The sequence below is a fragment of the Lepidochelys kempii genome, chromosome 8 (assembly GCF_965140265.1).
Source record: "Lepidochelys kempii isolate rLepKem1 chromosome 8, rLepKem1.hap2, whole genome shotgun sequence".
In the NCBI taxonomy this organism is placed as follows: Eukaryota; Metazoa; Chordata; order Testudines; family Cheloniidae; genus Lepidochelys; species Lepidochelys kempii.
The window spans coordinates 101,935,766-101,954,716 of NC_133263.1; the positions used below are offsets into that span (position 1 = coordinate 101,935,766).

Below are 18,951 nucleotides of genomic sequence, written 5' to 3' on the forward strand. Positions count from 1 at the left end.
AGAATCCTCCAGCAAGTGACCCGTGCCTCATGCTTCAGAGGAAGGCGAGAAACCTGCAGGACCTCTTCCAATCTGCCCTGGAGGAAAATTCCTTCCCGACCCCAAATATGGCAATCAGCTAAACCCTGAGCATATGAGCAAGATTCACCAGCCAGATACTACAGAAAATTCTTTCCTGGGTAACTCAGATCCCACCCCATCTAACATCCCATCACAGGCCATTAGGCCTATTTACCATTAATATTTAATTACCAAAATCATGTTATCCCATCATGCCATCTGCTCCATAAACTTATTGAGTTTAATCTTAAAGCCAGATAGATCTTTTGCCCCCACTGCTTCCCTTGGAAGGCTATTCCAAAATTTCACTCCTCTGATGGTTAGACACAGTCATCTAATTTCAAGTATAAACTTCCTGGTGGCCAGTTTATATCCATTTGTTCTTGTGTCCACATTGGTACTGAGCTTAAATAATTCCTCTCCCTCTCTGGTATTTACCCCTCTAATATATTTATAGAGAGCAATCCTATCTCCCCTTAACCTTCTCTTAGTTAGGCTAAACAAGCCAAGCTCCTTGAGTCTCCTTTCATAAGACAAGTTTTCCATTCCTCGGATCATCCTAGTAGCCCTTCTCTGTACCTGTTCCAGTTTGAATTCATCCTCCTTAAACATGGGAGACCAGAACTGCACACAGTATTCCAGATGAGGTCTCACCAGTGCCTTGTATAACAGTACTAAAACCTCCTTATCCCTACTGGAAATACCTCTCCTGATGCATCCCAAGTCCACATTAGCTTTTTTCACACCCATATCACATTGGCGGTTCATAGTCATCCGATCAACCAATACTCCAAGGTCCTTCTCCTCCTCTGTTACTTCTAATTGATGCGTCCCCAGATTATAACTAAAATTCTTGTTGTTAATCCCTAAATGCATTGACCCTACACTTCTCACTATTAAATTTCATCCTATTACTCCAGTTTACAAGGTCATCCAGATCCTCCTGTGTGATATCTCTTAGCCTCCAAGGTGCCACAAAGCGCTTTTCTTTTTGTGGATACAGACTAACATGGCTACTACTCTGAAACCTGTCACTATTCATGGCTCACCAGATCTGCCTCTAGGGCTGCAGGGGAAGCAATGGGAGACAGGTGGGGGGCATCATTACTGACTCCCTGTAGTGATGATCCGGCGTCATGCACTTGAGTGACAGATTTGCAGGGCATTGTACGAAGAACTTATCTTTCAGTTGGTAACCAAATACAAATGTTCTTACGTTTTTGATAGCCATTATATAGTACATTGGGGTAGCAGGTTGGATGCCACTGACTTTCTTCAAATTTCATTAATGCAACCCATTATTTAATTTCAGAATGTTGAACCTTCAGACAAGCACCCTATTCAATTTGAGCTGAATGCGGAAAAACAAAATGCAGAAACTGAGTTCTTCAGCAAAGTTTCTATGAACCTTTCCGTTAGAAGGTGAAAATCTCTCAAGTGTCATGTTTATACACAGTCTATTTCCAACATCTGTTGGGTGAAGTTCTTTAACCTATGTTATGCAGGTCAGGCTAGAGGGCCATAAAATGGTCTCATCTGGCCATAAAGTCTATTAATTATGGATCACTTGCACCTTACCTAACTTAATGGCTTTTCATGTAGTAAGGTCTACAAGTTGACCATATGTTTCTAGAGAAACTCTCTTGCATGTACTTACACTAGATAAATTATTGGCATTAAAGGCTTTTTTACACACTTAAGTGGATGTTTCCTAAAATATGTATCTCCTCTTGTGTGCTGTATGACGCTTAGTGTTGGTGAGTTCCAGTTGTCCAAGGAGGAAATCTGTAACAGAAAACTACCTGTATTAGTAAAATGCCTTTTTCCTTATTTGTCAAAGCTGGGAGATGTGCATAGCAGGAATCTTGGATTTTATAACTCTACCTTGTCATCAAAGCTAGTCTCTAACAATAAGATGGCCTTTATTCTGCTTAAAGCTATATTATGTATATGTATTTTTTCCTCAACTCTTCCTTCCCTGTCAGTATCTTACAGTGGGCCTGATAAATCAGTGGCTTAGCTTAAAATGTCATGTGAAATACTTGTATCTGTCAAAGATTCTTTGACTAAAAACTGGATGATAATCCAGAAAGGGATAATTATTTTTTCCACATTTTTTTGTGATCCGTAGATCTTTTTACCATCTGACACTTCCTAGCCAGTCAGGAGAGAGATGTTTATCAGTGGTTCTTCCAAACTGGTAACAGTACTGCTCTGTAGATCTCCTGGTATGGACCACAAGTGAGAAATAGATAATGTTGTTAGGATTAATGCACTCTGTCAAGCGTATCATTCTAAAATAGAAAAGTTACTAAAAGGTCTGGTTTTTTTTTAGTTCTCCTCAAGGCTCCTCCCCCAGCAAATTGTCAGTAAGTGATCATGACTCAGGTGTGGAAGATGAAGATTTATCTCCAAGACCAATTCCAAGTCCTCATCCAGTGAGTCAACAGGTAACTTCAGTTTTTCTATACTGCCTCTCATCCTGGGAATTTATAAACGCTATAGATGACTATTTCCTAACTCAAAAAGTGTGGTAGGGGAATTCTGTATTTGACAGATGTATTATACTTCTAACAGATAAAGAGGAAGTGATCAGAGAACTAAAAATTAATGATAGATTTGGTTTAAGTGATCATGACTTTATTCTACTTGTACCATACAAATGCGATCACGTCCAGACCAGTGATATATAAACTTGGTACTTTACTAGGGACAAAAAGAAAAGGAGTACTTGTGGCACCTTAGAGACTAACCAATTTATTTGAGCATGAGCTTTCGTGAGCTACAGCTCACTTCATCGGATGCATACCGTGGAAACTGCAGCAGACTTTATATATACACAGAGAATATGAAACAATACCTCCTCCCACCCCACTGTCCTGCTGGTAATAGCTTATCTAAAGTGATCATCAGGTGGGCCATTTCCAGCACAAATCCAGGTTCTCTCACCCTCCACCCCCCCACACAAATTCACTCTCCTGCTGGTGATAGCCCATCCAAAGTGACAACTCTTTACACAATGTGCATGATAATCAAGTTGGGCTATTTCCTGCACAAATCCAGGTTTTCTCACATCCCCCCCACCCCCATACACACACACACACTCACTCTCCTGCTGGTAATAGCTCATCCAAACTGACCACTCTCCAAGTTTAAATCCAAGTTAAACCAGAACATCTGGGGGAGGGAGGTAGGAAAAAACAAGAGGAAACAGGCTACCTTGCATAATGGCTTAGCCACTCCCAGTCTCTATTTAAGCCTAAATTAATAGTATCCAATTTGCAAATGAATTCCAATTCAGCAGTTTCTCGCTGGAGTCTGGATTTGAAGTTTTTTTTGTTTAAGATAGCGACCTTCATGTTTGTGATTGCGTGACCAGAGAGATTGAAGTGTTCTCCGACTGGTTTATGAATGTTATAATTCTTGACATCTGATTTGTGTCCATTTATTCTTTTACGTAGAGAAATAAAATAATAAAATAAAAGAATAAATAAAATAAAAGAAATAAAAGAATAAATGGACACAAATCAGATGTCAAGAATTATAACATTCATAAACCAGTCGGAGAACACTTCAATCTCTCTGGTCACGCAATCACAGACATGAAGGTCGCTATCTTAAACAAAAAAACTTCAAATCCAGACTCCAGCGAGAAACTGCTGAATTGGAATTCATTTGCAAATTGGATACTATTAATTTAGGCTTAAATAGAGACTGGGAGTGGCTAAGCCATTATGCAAGGTAGCCTGTTTCCTCTTGTTTTTTCCTACCTCCCTCCCCCAGATGTTCTGGTTTAACTTGGATTTAAACTTGGAGAGTGGTCAGTTTGGATGAGCTATTACCAGCAGGAGAGTGAGTGTGTGTGTGTATGGGGGTGGGGGGGATGTGAGAAAACCTGGATTTGTGCAGGAAATAGCCCAACTTGATTATCATGCACATTGTGTAAAGAGTTGTCACTTTGGATGGGCTATCACCAGCAGGAGAGTGAATTTGTGTGGGGGGGTGGAGGGTGAGAGAACCTGGATTTGTGCTGGAAATGGCCCACCTGATGATCACTTTAGATAAGCTATTACCAGCAGGACAGTGGGGTGGGAGGAGGTATTGTTTCATATTCTCTGTGTGTATATATATGCAGTTTCCACGGTATGCATCCGATGAAGTGAGCTGTAGCTCACGAAAGCTCATGCTCAAATAAATTGGTTGGTCTCTAAGGTGCCACAAGTACTCCTTTTTCTTTTTGCGAATACAGACTAACACGGCTGTTACTCTGAAACCTGTTACTAGCGACAGTTTCACAAAGCTGAAAACAATTATGAGCCAGATCAGCTGGAGAAAAAACTTAATCAGAAAAATGTGAATAGTAATTGAGAATCATGTAAGAACATCTTACAAGATGCCCCAAAAGTCACGATCACACAAATGAGGAAGAAGACCATTCTGTTTCAAAAACCAACCTGATTTAAAGGAGAATGAAGATAACTGAAAAATAATTGAAGAAAGGGGAAGTTGATAGTTATGAATATAAATCCAAAGTTAGGAATTGGAGAAAATAAGGGAAACAAAGGGAGACCAGGAGAAATTTATGGCCAGCAGAGTTAAGAATAGTAAAGAGGGGGTTTTTGTGTGTGGTTTTTTTGTTTTTTTTAAATATACAAAAGAATCCCGACAATGGTATTGTACCATTACTAGATAGAAATGGTAGAATTCTCTATAACAATGCAAAAAAGGCAGACGTGTTCAATAAATGTTTCTGTTCTGTGTTTGGGAGGGAAAACAGATGATATCATCTCATCCTATTGTGGTAATGCACTTTCCATTCCACTAGTAGCTCTGGAGGTTAAAGAAGCTAAAGTTAGATATTTTAAATCGGCAAGTCCAGATAACCAGCTCTTTTAAAACTGTTGGAGGCAAACTGAGGAGCTCGCTGGACCATTAATGTTGATTTTCAATAAGTCTTGGAGCACTGGGGGAAGTTCTGGAGGAAAGCTAATGTTGTACAATTTTTTTAAAAGGGTAAACAGATGTGCTCTAGGAATTATTTTGGGGAAGTTCTATGGCCTGTTATACACGTCAGACTAGATGATCGCAATGTTACCTTCTGGCCTTGGTATCTGATCTCAAAATGCTTTGATAAACAAAGTTTCACCACACCTTTTGGGGAGGTAGACATGAGGTTTTTTTTCTAAGCTTTCTACTTGGTAGCAGAACTGGAGGACCCAAGAATCTTGACTCCAAATTCAGTCTAATCCTTATTGCTGGTAATAAAGTTTCTTCTGATGAAAAACTGTAAAATGCATTAGCACTCGTGAATAGAAACTAGAAACTCTAGTGTTAGGCTTGAACCTGCAGTCTTATAACCTACAGGATAAAGCCAGCTGAACCATATTTGCCCTAGAGTTGTTAGGGAACAGCAGTATCTTCTCCTCTTTGGCAAGGGGAGAGGCAGCAGAAAAACTGACTAAACAGTACATTTCTGGGTGGGAAGATATAACGCTCCCCTTAGTCATCCCCTGTTAACAGGATTGTTTGTTTGTTCTGAATTCTATTCTGTGTTCCTAAAGCTTTTGAATAGGTGCATTTTATAAACTTAAAGAAATACCCAGAAATCAGGAAATACCTAGTCATTCTAGACTTAAGTACACTTACTTAAATTCCCCACTCTAGGGATTTTTTAGCTGCCTGGGCTGGGAATACTGTGAAGGGCACACTCCATCCTGAAAGGGAAGGACCGCGCTACTTGAGCAGTCTTGCAGCTGTTTCTCTCCCAAACACCCAGCCCCCGGAGTAACACACTGACTCTGTTAGACACAACATCCGGGCCTCCATAATGGCTGAAATTTTGCCTCAAAACAGGGCTTTTACATGATTCCTATCTTCCCACTCTTGGCTCCCTATTGCGTATGTTAATAATACCTTGAGCGGGTGGGGAAGAAGTCTTATTGACCAAAAGCAACATTTTTATCTGTTCCATATTTATTTTGGCTAGGAGTGGCAGAGAAGTTGTGCTTCATGTAGATCAGATAAGGTGACATGATGGTTCCTAAGCTAGCTTGACTTCGCTCTTATAACTGTCTCCTATCCAGGTTACTAAGATCCATCCTTCAGTTCCTGAACTCTCCCTTGTCTTTGATGGCAGTTTCATAGAACCGAAACCAATGTCTCAGCCTATGGAGACCATGAATAACAAAAATCAACCACTGCTGGTACCTCAGCCTAATAAAAAAAAGACCTATTCAACAGGACCATTATACCAAAATCAATGCTCTGATAGCCATAAACAAAGCTTCAGCACCCACACTAGACATTCTTCATTGAGAAGGTTACCGAGCCAATTAAACCAGATCATTCCAACTTTAAAACCTAGCAGAGGAAAGCAGCTGCCACTACAGCAACAGTCTAATTGTAGGAGAGTTGGCCTTCAAACAAGAAAGAGTTCTGGATCTTCTTCCTCTTCATCATCCCCTTCCCCTTCAACACCTCGCAGTGGGCCCTCTCCTGATACGTCTGTGCATCAACCCAGGATGTCATCTGAAAGACTTGTATCTAGTCCTGATGGAGCCACACAAAGAAAAGGGGAACCTCCAGCAAGGAGACCCTCAACATCTAATTCCAAGCAGCCTCCTGGTGCCACACAGCCTCTCCAGTACAACTTTGCTTTTTCACCCCAGAACTCAAGAAGACCAACAGAACTGCAGGTGCCTGTCCCTCAAGTGCCATCTTGCTGTCCTGCTAGTGTCTGTAGTTGTCAGCTTCATGGACATATCCAATACAGTTCAACAAATGGTTGGCAAGGACTGGTTAAAATGGGCACCAATCATGCGGAAATCCAATCTGATGTTCCTCAAGAGAGCACATATTCAGTTTTCCATCAAAATGTCACTTGTCCAAATATTTGCTGTAGTCCAATACATACCCCAACTAGTTCTGTAACTCATGGGTACAATGGGAAAATGGGGAATTGTTCTCCCCTTGGTAGCAGCTTATCACCTGGATCAAGACTTGCTTCACATCCAAGCCCTTGCCATCTTCAGTCTGGTGCAGCACATTCAGCATGCACATATGCACCTGCCCCCAAAATGGGATCAGATAATGGAATGATGGGATTATCTCCAGATGCTTACAGGATTCTTACAGAACAGGACAGGCAACTGAAATTACTTCAAGCTCAGGTTTGTTTGGGAGGTTTTCTCCTCTGCCCTCTTACTGATAAATACACTCTCTGGTAAATATTTTCTAAAAATAACCCTAATGAAATAACTTGGTTATAGCTATCTTTTTGGTTGGAAGAAGGGATCCTGTCAAATTGGGACCCAATTCTCTAAGTAGGCAGCTCTGCTGATGATTGGTCTCCGTTAAAGAAAATTGAAAGTGATTTGATTTTTCTCATTCAATTATTTTGGAATTACAGTCAAGTAACGCAGGTAAATATTTGCTCTGCTTTCAGCAATCTGTTTAGTATTCCTAGGATATTACTTTCTGGGTGGGTAGAGACAGCTAACTGCACAGTTTAATGAGCCATGAACTAGTTTGGAATTAATATAAATATATGGTGAAAGCACAGTGCAATCTAATGTGTTTTCATCTACCATAACTTAATAGCTTACAACAGACTTGTGTGACCTTTTTTTGAGAAGCATGAATATCTCCATTGTTTGCAACATGCCATTGAAATTCAGCAGGGTCAAAGCACTGTGGTTGGACTTGTGCTTTTCTTTTGGTTGTCCTATGGAATTCCATTCAGGATAAATTAAGTGGTCATTTCCCTTCTGTCACTTGCATTCCTCTGGAAAATTGTCAGCCTCCCAAAATGGTAGCTGAACAAGATCATTCTAAAGAGCCAGGCTGCTTCCGGAGCAGTTGTAGTAATAGAAGGTGGAGCCAAGCCAGGTTCCCTTCCTCCTCCACCTCCTGATTACACCCCTTTCCCCCACCATGGACTCAGCATGAGGGACCAATGGCCCATTCTCTCCCTCAGCCTGGCCTCCAGGATGATAGCCTTCTCCTTCTGCGAGCTAGTGTAGTTCAAGTGTCAAATTGAAGCTTCAGGGTTCAAACCCAATAGATGATGCAAGAGGAAAGTGGAAGGACTGTAGCAATAACAGAACTTATCTGTTTTTTGTCTGTTTTAAGAAAAAACTAGGAAATGACATTGAAATAATATTATTTAGGTTGCAAAGGTAAGCCCTCCAAGGTTGATGCTAGATTTTTGGTTGCCCGTGAAACCTTAAGTCTGCCCCATTATGCATATGCATTATGACACCGTATTTAATTACATGATCATGTACTGTTTTTCCACAGTACCCCGGCCTCCTTCAGTGAACAGGATGGATGCAGAAGGGGGTAAATCTGGCCTTTCCAAGCTTTCATGTACTTAGCTTTGCAACCTAAACAATGTTTTTCTCCAGGAAAGGGGGGAGGTGCACCAAAGGGATAGTGGAAATAGGTGCATGAAAGCTTTTTGGTGTAGTTCTTCCAGCATGACCTTCATTTGCCTGCTATTCCAAGCTGAAAACAGACTCTTTAAATCATGCCAAACTCTCTGATGGTAATTAAAATACCATTAAATTTGTCTTGTATTGCAACATAATCAGAATTTGAATCCAGATCTTCAAAAATGAAAGTCTAGTATGGTAACTCACTGTCAGCTAGTGTCCTGAGTTTATTATACTTGCCATGCAAGTGATACTCTCCTGATAACTGTTCCAGATCCAGCGTTTGTTGGAAGCACAAACTCTTCAGCCTTGTTCTACGAAAACGACTATAGGTAACAATGCCCTACCGTCTGAGAAGCAGTTGGAATTTGTTGCCATGGAAACACAGTCTTCCCAAGGTTTACACATGAGAAAAAGTGTGAGCATTGCTGTAAGCACAGGTAACCCCCTTTTTTTTTTAAATTCCTCTTCAGAATGACAATGATATAAACCTGTTCTTAATATTGCTTAGACTTCTCTCTTGGGCCTGATTTTCAGAAGTGCTGAGCACCCACCCATCTAGTCATAGTCAATCCGTTGTTAGAGGCTAAGCACCTCAGAAAATCAGGCCTGTCCTTTGGGAATTGTCATGCAAGGTCAGACAGGAGTTGTCCTTGACAAGGGAATGAAGGCTATGCGTTCAACCCGTGACTCGGTCACAAAAACTTTGGTCCCTTTTTCTATACATGTACCTACTCTTGCTTTAGGTGTAATAGTTTGAATGCTGTATGGCGTACTATCAAATATTTATCCAGGACAACTTTAAGGTTCTCCATTTTTCTCCAATACTATATGCTAAGTACTGATGTCATATCTATCTTTGGGGGAAAATTAACTCCCTTTAATGTCAGAGTCACACAACTGAAGCCAGTAGGCCATAAACTAATGTATCTGGTCCTATTAACCTTTATTACAAGGTTGTGGCTGGTTTGGAGGGGGAGATGGGCACATCCCTTTCTTCAAAATGAATTTAGGAATATAATTAGTCTTGTATACCTCTATCTAGTCATTTTGTTTGTTAAATAAAACACAGCATTATTTGCTATTGTACATAAAGTAACAATGTTAATTTTGGCAGTTATTTCATTAACTAAAGGCAAGTTTCTCAGATTTTTTTTTCCGAACAGTGTTTTAGAACTTGTCATTTTAAAACCAAAAGCAAAATAAAACTAGAGAAAATAAAACCAAACACAGCAATGGCTTTAATTTCTGTAACTGTAGAGAATAAATGTATTTGAAAACCAAATGACCTTTTCAAAACTGTTAAAATCACAATCTGCATTAATTTTCTTCTGCTAGGTGCTAGCTTATTTTGGAACGCACCACGTGAAAAGCAAGACGACTCTGTGTGTCCAGTTAAACAAGAGGACACTGAAATATCTAAAGAAGATATAAGCATTTCTATGAACACTGAGCAAGATACAAGTAATACAAGTATTGCCTCCTCATTAAAGGCTGTTGACATACCCAGCTTTGTAGAAAGTAGCCATCTTGTAGAAGAAGGAACTAACCAGACTGGACTCAGGTAAATATTTGATTTGAAAAATCTTGTTTGTGGGTTGATAGTACTTGTTTACTGTTTAAAGTAACGTCATGTAGAAGCGACTGACTTTCTTACAGAACTTCGTCAGTTGGCATCTGACTTAATTAAATGTTGTGTATAATTCCTTCCTCCTTTTGCCTTTAATCCCCTGTCTACAAAATCATTTGTGCAGGCGTACCAAATATAGTTGCCCTTGGCAGTCAGGCACCGCTGGTGGCAGCAAAATCCCTTTAGGTAACTTTTTTTTAAAAATTGCAGAGATCTTCCAAGATCCTCCCCTTAAATCACCAGGGGAAACACTGCTATACTTGCTTATCATTTTCCTACATGAGCTCTGCGCTGCCAGCGTTAAAATTGCTTATGGTTCTCTGGGGCTGATTTATCCCCAGGACTAAAGGGTTGAAGGTCATATGACCTGAGTATCTCCCTGGATTCTTCTATGTTTCACACCTAATTACTGACTTTCTTTTTTTCCCTTGTGTTCTCACTGTACTAAGTCAAAATATAGAATCTATTAATGTGGCACCAGAATAAGCCATTTTGATTACTTTTAAACCTCCATTCACAATTTTACAATGATGTTAAGAAAATTTAACTCAAAGCGCTTCTTGTATTAGAATGAGATTAGTTTTCCATGCATAGATATTCTCAGTCTTTTCCCTTGATAAAGAATCAAGTGTTTTCATTTTCAGATAGCTACATAAATATAAAATTCTGATCCAGTACATTTCACAGATGTAAAAAGCTAAGTGAAGAGAGACCATTCAGGTCAGATTAAATTAGATGACTAAAAATAGTCATACTAGAAAAAGAGTAGTCATTAAATTGATAAACTATGGATTTCTTTACATTTAAAACTAACTTGGGGCTCTGAATTAGAATTAGGGAAGTAGTATATGCATGTAGTTTTAGTTAAATGTGAGCATTGGTTCAATCAGTCCTTTTCTAACATGGCTTGTTTTAGAGAGAACTCTAACTTGGCTTTATACACGTGAAGTACTTTGATGAATTCTTCATAGGAAGAATGCACAGTAGCACTGGGTTTTACCTGTTTGTTTTTGCTGGGGATAATGAATTGCTTCTCCTTGCAGTAATTGATAACCTGCATTGACTATCTGGCACAGCACATGATTTAAATCTTATCTCTTTCAACATGCACTGTTGATTGGTTTGGGTTCCGATATTTTCGCTATCGTTCATGTTTGTTTCTGGGGGTCACACAGAGATCTATCTGGAACCCCAGCATTATCGTTCCTTCTAGCCTCAACTGTTACACGTTTGTAGATAACACCCAGATACAGTAGTTTCCCCATGCCCTGTGATAGTTCACTCTGGCATATCTGCCTTTCTGATGTGTGAAGACTTGGAATCAGATTCTTTCCTGAAGCTCCTATTCATGTCAGTAACAGTGAAATTTTTCAGTCTGGACTTCACTTATCTTATGGTAGAAACCAGCTGAGTGCATAGCACTGTGAACATGACATCCATTCAGCCCAGGTTGATATTTTCTTTAAAACTATAGTATGTGAAAATATCGGTATGTGTTTACAGTAAAACATAGTAACAATTCTTATTACTAATATTAGTGTTAAAATGACTTCATGTTGAACTAAAAAGCAAAACAAAAAAGTCCCAAGGGCTTTGAAGAAGCAAAAAATTGCTGATGGTTTGAAAACGCTGATGCAGCAGGTGAAACAGATTAAGGCCAGAGGGGACATCATTCGTTCATCTAGTCTGACCTCCTGTGTAACACAGGCAACACAATGTCGTCCTAATGAAAGTATATCAGACAAGCATTCAGTCTTGTTTTGAAGACTTACTCCTGAGGGAATCCTTCATCACTGCGCGTGCACAGAATTCGTGTCCCCCGCAGCTATCTTTGCTTCTCCGGAGAAAAATGGCTTCTGACAGGGAAGCAAAGGGAAGCCGCAAGAGTAGGCCACGTTCCCCTCCCTGGCATTGCAGGCAGGTCAGTTCAGGTGCCTGGAGCAGCCGGTAGAGACATAAATCACTGCCGGGGAGAGGAAGGCTGGGAAGTCGTGAGAGAGAGACTCTGTCCCTCTTGCTCATTATTGAAGCGTATTTGGTGTGGAGAGGCAGGGCTTTGGGGTGTTTCTGAGGAGTGGGGCAGGCTCTGTCCCGTCAGGCAGAACAGAATGTAGCAGCCTGCCTGCTTAGTGAATTGTTCCCATTTTCTTTGTGAATTCCCCACGGGAGTATAAAACAGGTGTAAAAGTTTTAAGGCTCCTTTACATCACTCTGGCAATGTAAAGGACAGTGGCCTTATAAATGCTTATGGTGCTTTTGTGATTAGACCTGGTCTAAATTTTTGTACTGAACATTCCTATCAAAATGTGCTCCATGAACTCTTTGCTACTGACCTTTCTGGAGCGGCTCAGTAGCCAATATAAATTGTGAGTTTCATTCCCCAGCCTTCACTTGCTCTTTAGTTGCTTATGATGTAACACAGAGCATATGGCTGCATATATTTGTTGATTAATAACTAGAAATAAAGTGTCAAACCTAGCTACGTTACTGTTAGGCCAGCTCCCATTCTCCATCTATTGTATTGTAGTTTAAATAAATTACCAAAATAATTGAAACCAGCATGATTTATATTGTGGTGTTTTGACAAATAAAATATGTGGAATTTTGCAGAATTTTAAAATATGTGCAGAATTTTTAATTTGGGGGGCAGAATTCCCCCAGGAGTAAAGACTTCAAGAGACAAAGAAACCACCACTTCCCTTGGTGTCTTGTTCAAATTGTTAATCACCTTCGCTGTTTAAAGAAATTGTGCCTTTATTTTCAGTTTTAAGTTGTCTTGCTTTACTTTCTATCTGTTGGTTCTTGTGCTCTTCTTCTTTTTGGTAGATTAGTAACCAGTATATCCCTCCTTATGAAGGTACTTGTATACTGTAATCAAGTCAGCTCTTGATGTTCTTTTTGACCAGCTAAACTGAGCTCCTGCAGCCTCTCTGAATCATTTTTGTAGCTCTTTACTGCACCTACTCCAATCTTTCAACATCTTGGAGAACATTAAGAGAAATTGAGAGATACAATTTTCCAAGATTTAGATTCATAAATTACTTTCAAACAAGGTAAAAAATAAATGGTGTATTAACTCATTGTTCTGTCTCCTTCAGAAATGAGCCAGTTTCCCCAACATGTGTTCCGAATTCACTGTTGGAAGAAAGCGCTAGCATGTATTTACAGACAGGACCCACAGAAGGGGCTAACAACCACATGGTGGCACCAAATGAACCAAAAACTGAGCATGCTGGTCCATCACTGCCTAGCCACCCATCCGATGATCAAAAGTTTTACCAGGACATATTGGTAACAGCATTTTAAAACAAACACTTTAATATCTGGCAGTCTTTCATATCTTACAATTATTTGCCACTTGTCATTCAGAGTGACAGGTTTCAGAGTGGTAGCTGTGTTAGTCTGTATCAGCAAAAACAACGAGGAGTCCTTGTGGCACCTTAGAGGCTAACAAATTTATTTGGGCATAAGCTTTCATGGGCTAGAACCCACTTCATCAGATGCATGGAGTGGAAAATAGCACTCCATACATCTGATGAAGTGGGTTCTAGCCCATGAAAGCTTATGCCCAAATAAATTTGTTAGCCTCTAAGGTGCCACAAGGACTCCTCGTTGTCCTTCATAGTATTTCTCATAACCAGAATAGGCTCCGTGCAATACACTACTTTGGCTTTCACATGGCTGAAACTGTGTATGGTTGTCACATGCATCTCAGCTCTTCTCCATGTTTTCTGTGGTGCAAAAGAGAGGCAAGCTTGTGACTTCCTTTTCGTGGAGGTTTAAATACTCATTCTGCCATTCACTCCCTTCTATGCATAAATGTTGTATTTTATTTTTGCACAACAAGTAATACACAACGTTTAGTGATACCAAGAGTTAACTTGGTTTGTTTGTCAGAATAAGTTTTTCATATCTAGCTGTAAGATAGTTTGATTTGGAGTAAATATGCCATAGATGACAAAGGAGTTTACTACAGAATCCTGTTTTGTGTTAAGTTCCTGTGACTTTGACTAGTTGGTCCACATGTGCTTATGCTTTTTTCCCTATGTAGGGTCAAGTAAATCACTTCTTAAAGTCACCCTCTGAAGAAAGTGGTTATCCATCTACAAAACAAACAATGGTCGGCAATGATGGTACCACATGTCGGAATATAAATAACCCAAAAGAAAGGAGTTCAGTATCTGACCCAGGCCTGACAGATAAAGATTGCGTGATTAGTGCAACCCTTAAGCAATTAAGGAACCTTGGAGTGAAAATTGAATCTCCTGACAAAATGAAGAAAAATGCACACAAAGTAGAGAATGCCAGGTAAAGTGTTAGCCTTCACTGCTCGTTCTCTTTCAGATAGAAAGACTAATAGGGACCAAAAGTGGGCAAGAAGTGATGCAGAAAGGGCCTAATGCATCACCTCCAGGACCACGTTTTTGATACTTGTCCACAGGGAACACACGCTTAGTCTGATCTTTTCAGTCTAGTTCATGCTAGGCACTACTAAGGCTGTTAGAAGAGAATGATGGGAAAGGCTGGACTCCATCCAGATATGTACACAGGCACTAGATACAGGATAGTCCTTTTTCTTTTCTTTATTTTTAAAAATAAGAAAAATTAAAGGCAGTTCTCAAACTTGCGTTGGGGAGTGCATCTAGCTAAACCATGGAGTTCCTGCTCTCACAGGTTAAACAGCCATATTGTTCTTTAAGGAGTGGTGTTTGCTGCTAGGTGTATCCCAGTGCAAAACTCTGAGGACTGCTAGAGGCTTTCTTAACCAATGAAACTTTTAAAATAAAATCAAGCATCTCTGTATGCTGTCTGGCTGTTTCGAGCCCTTCTTTGTCTTGTGTTTCACTGGTGTAAGTTTAGTTGTCATCAGACTTGTGCATGAGACCAAAACTGGAGGGACAGCAAACACATGAGATGAGGACAGAACCAATCAATAAAGAGACGTGGAGAGCTTAGAGCAGTGGGGAACTGGAGGCAATGAGAAGAGGTCCAGGCCTGAACCCATGGAGAGGGCATAGATTAAAAATGGAGGGTGGGAAAATAAAGGTTACCAAGGAGCCAACCCAGCTGCACTTAAAGCAAGCTTTGTTTTCATCTTGATGCATCTTTAGTGAGACCGTGTTTCTTGATTCATGTAAACGAAGAGTTCTGGCTGCTGCAAAGGAGGTATAGCATCAGGCAGGCAGGGGGGAGATGTCTGTCTCAAGAACTTATCCCCAGTAGGAAAAAGTTTGAGAATTGTTCTAACTTGCGTTGCAGCAGGTGCTTTTTACCAAAATTTAAGACAGCCTGTATTACTGGCTGTATCAAACTTTCCCCACCATCACTCTCAAGCTTGTGTTCTATTAATATGTTCTGTTAACATGCTAATAGGGGTGAAACTATAAAACTAGAGGTCTCCTTTCTTGATATACCTCTTAAAAAAAATCCTCCCCTCCTTCTGTCATCTTTGTGGCTGACCAAAGAGACCTTCTTTCACAATTGTCTGCAACACAGTAGGGAACAAGCTAAGAACAAAGTCCCTCTTGCTTGTTTTTTGGTGGTCTATTTTTTTTTTTTTTTTTTTTTTGAGCCAAAAATTTTCCTCAAGTCCGTCTTTCGCTGGAGTACGTGGGTAGATGCCTTTTAGTCTCTTGATATTGGGGAAACTGGATTTCTTAATCGGACGCATGTAGCCTGTAATAGATGAAGTAATGAGCACCAGTATCTTGGAGCTTGTCTTGACTGTGTGTATTTTTATAATTAGACATTACAAGAGTTTAGGGGAACAAGGACAGGAAAGAGTGAATTTCCTTCACAGACTGAAAGAGGTCTTGAAAACTATATCCTTCCGAATAACAATAAAAGTCTCTTAAAACTTACCCATTTCCAAAAGCCTGAAAAGGGATGTTGGAAAAATCTCTAGATGGCCTGATATTATTTTGACATGAAGACAAAAAAGCAATCCTTAACCAGTTATTGGGCTCACAAGAGAGGCTGTCTTCCATCTGGATAAAAATATTGGGCAACATAGCCGTATATAAATAATAGCCAGCTCTCACATAGCACTTTTCACCAGTAGATCTCAAAGCAATCACTAAAGAGTCCAATGTGATCCCCATTTTATAGGTGGGGAAACTGAGGCACAGAAGTGCTATAACTTGTCCTAGGTCACCCAGCAGGTCAGTGACCAAGCTAGGAATAGAACCGAGGTCTTCTGAGTCCTAGGCCAGTGCTCTAACCACTAGGACACATTGCATCTCTGGGCAGAGATCAACTAACTATTAATAATTAGTTTCTGGGTGGTATATTGAACTGTTGGTCTTAACTTACAAAGCCCTAAAGCCTCCCTGAGGCTTCCTGTCGCCATGTGACACTACCGAAGTTGTGATCAGCATTGGATCAGGGATGATTATTCTCAATCCACTCGTGGATCTTTTTCTGTAATGCAGATACTATTAGGTAAGACGCACAATCTTCCTATGTGAGGTGTGTGTTAATTATGTGAACAAATAGCCTGCTTAAAAGCCAGATATTTGGGGTGGGTTAAGAGGTGGGGAATACGCTTCACTGTGTTGGTATTCTGAAATGACCATGGAACATTCACACGGTATAAAGCTAAATTAACTTAATTTTCGGTGCTTTGTGTTTTAGCGTATTGGCCTGCATAAATCCTGAAGCAGTGGTCCCTGGACTAAACTACATGTCATTTGTTAATGTCGGCATGAGTGGGTTAACTCCCAATGGAGTTGATCTGAGTATGGAAGCAAATGCAATAGCACTCAAATATCTAAGTGAAAGTCAACTGACGCAGCTTTCTCTCAGTCACGCAAGTGAAAAAACCCCTGAAGATTCATCTTTCCAAAACCTCTTGCATACAAACATGGACAAGAGCATGATGGGTCTTAGCTTAATTTCACCAAACAATATGTCCTTTGCAACCAAGAAGTATATGAAAAGATATGGGCTCCTACAAAGTAGTGACAATAGTGAAGATGAAGAGGAGCTGCAAACTCAGAACTGCAGCATCTCTAGTATTGGCAAGTGTGAAGATGTGTTAGAGACTAACTTTAAGCCAATGTCAGAGGGCTTTAACTTCGGGAAAGAATCTTCTGAAGGAGTTTGTGAAAAATTATCCATTAACCAGAAACCTTACAAGGAGTCAACTGGAAGTTATTCTTTGTCAGAATCCGATGGTCCTGTGTTGAGAAATATTACAAATGAGGTCTTTCCTCCAAAAATACTACATCAACCTCATGAGAACTCACAGCAGATTCTGAAGGATTTAAAGCCAAAACCCAAACTTGTAGCTGGGAAAGTAGAGTTCACTCAGCAACCGGACAGGGAGAACCTAAGAAATGTTCGTCTCTTCCCTGAAAATCTACAAACTCCCACCCTGGAGACATTAAATCAGACAGACAGCATGAGTTCAGTTGGTACCTTTCTTGATGTAAAACACCTCAGACAGTTGCCAAAGTTGTTCTGAACCTTTTTTTTTTTTTTTTGGGGGGGGGGGGGGGGCTGGCAACCAGCATTTCTTGGATTTGAAGCCTTCTCAAGGTTGAACAAGATTAGAAGAAGCCAATGATTATGTTGCCTTTATAGGTCACTTAGCTTTCTTGGCAACAAATGACTAACAAAACTGAGTATGTGATACAGTTCTGGTCCGCCAGGTGCTCAGCTGACCAGGATTTGTCTGACAGATTTTTAAAGTACATATGTACTTTTTTGTTTACAATTTGGATACATCTTTAATATCCAAAAGGTCAATCAATTCAGAATAGTCTGGATGTAAGCTGTGCTCCAATATATTTTTAACTATGCCTGTTTCTTAACTTTTCAATTGCATTTTTTTAAGCATCATTGACATTTTTATACATTTATGCCAACACTGAGCTGTAGGGTATAATGTGTGGGTGGGAGTTTAAACTCAAATAGAATGAACTTAATGACTTTAAAGTCTACCCAAGCATGTGGCAGGTTACTGTATGTGGAAAAGCATAACCTTGATTTTAATTAGTATAAAATTATTTAAAATTCAGCCACAATTGCACATATAATAGATATTAAATGTATCATGAAAACCTAACAAGGACATCAGTAAAATTAGCACTTAATGATTTTTTTCTTCTCAATGAGTGTCTTCTATTTATTTGAAAAGTACATGTTAATCATAAAAGGCTAAGCAAATCCATAAGATACAAAACGGGCCTATTGATCTGTTGCTTATTTATGTTTGATGTGGTGGTTAATCCTTGTTAAAACACTTACAATCTAGCAATCACAGTTAACTGTTAAACGAGTGACTAACCTTGAGTAACATTGCAAGTATGCTGTTTCACATGGTTCAAACTTTTTAACAACTCTGAGTTCAATAAAGACAAGCAAACTAACTTGTTTACTTTTTGTTCTTCTGTGTTAATTTGTAAATTAACCTGTCATCAATGCTCTGGAGTGCATTACTGAAATAACCTTTTTTTATAATCCTATAAGATTTATACATTCGTTGAGTTCATGAATCTGTAATAAATTATTCATTCTCACTTGGTCCATTTCTGTAATGAGGTTTTAGTTGTTGGGGGTTTTTTTGGTGGGTGGGGGAGGTTGGTTCAGTATTTTTGCTGTTGTCACTAGCATCACTTACTAAATTACTTACAATCTTAAATATAACAGAAAATGGCATTTTGTGTACTGACTTTAATGGTAACCTCTCTACCTACTTTTTATCAGGTGCTGTCCAGCCATGTAAAAACAGTTCCTCCTGAGCTCTGTTAATTCTGACCTGCAGCATTGCTGTTTTTGAGTCCCCTGAGCAGAAGCTATTAATTGTCATGTTCAGTAGGAATCAAG

The 18,951-nt window shown here is 39.7% G+C and overlaps 1 protein-coding gene across 7 annotated transcripts in view; it reads left to right on the forward strand.

Moving 5' to 3' along the window:
- Window positions 1–18,494, forward strand: part of STIL (STIL centriolar assembly protein) — a 39,655-nt gene extending 21,161 nt beyond the window's left edge. For all 7 annotated transcript variants that reach the window (XM_073357784.1, XM_073357781.1, XM_073357787.1 and 4 more), the window contains 8 exons: window positions 1,373–1,482; window positions 2,396–2,510; window positions 6,144–7,229; window positions 8,767–8,932; window positions 9,831–10,056; window positions 13,221–13,413; window positions 14,174–14,430; window positions 16,756–18,494. In XM_073357784.1, coding sequence (XP_073213885.1) covers window positions 1,373–1,482; window positions 2,396–2,510; window positions 6,144–7,229; window positions 8,767–8,932; window positions 9,831–10,056; window positions 13,221–13,413; window positions 14,174–14,430; window positions 16,756–17,587 — 2,985 coding nt within the window. In that variant the 3' untranslated portion in view covers window positions 17,588–18,494. The remainder of the gene's footprint in view (window positions 1–1,372; window positions 1,483–2,395; window positions 2,511–6,143; window positions 7,230–8,766; window positions 8,933–9,830; window positions 10,057–13,220; window positions 13,414–14,173; window positions 14,431–16,755) is intronic.
- Window positions 18,495–18,951: the final 457 nt, after the last annotated feature.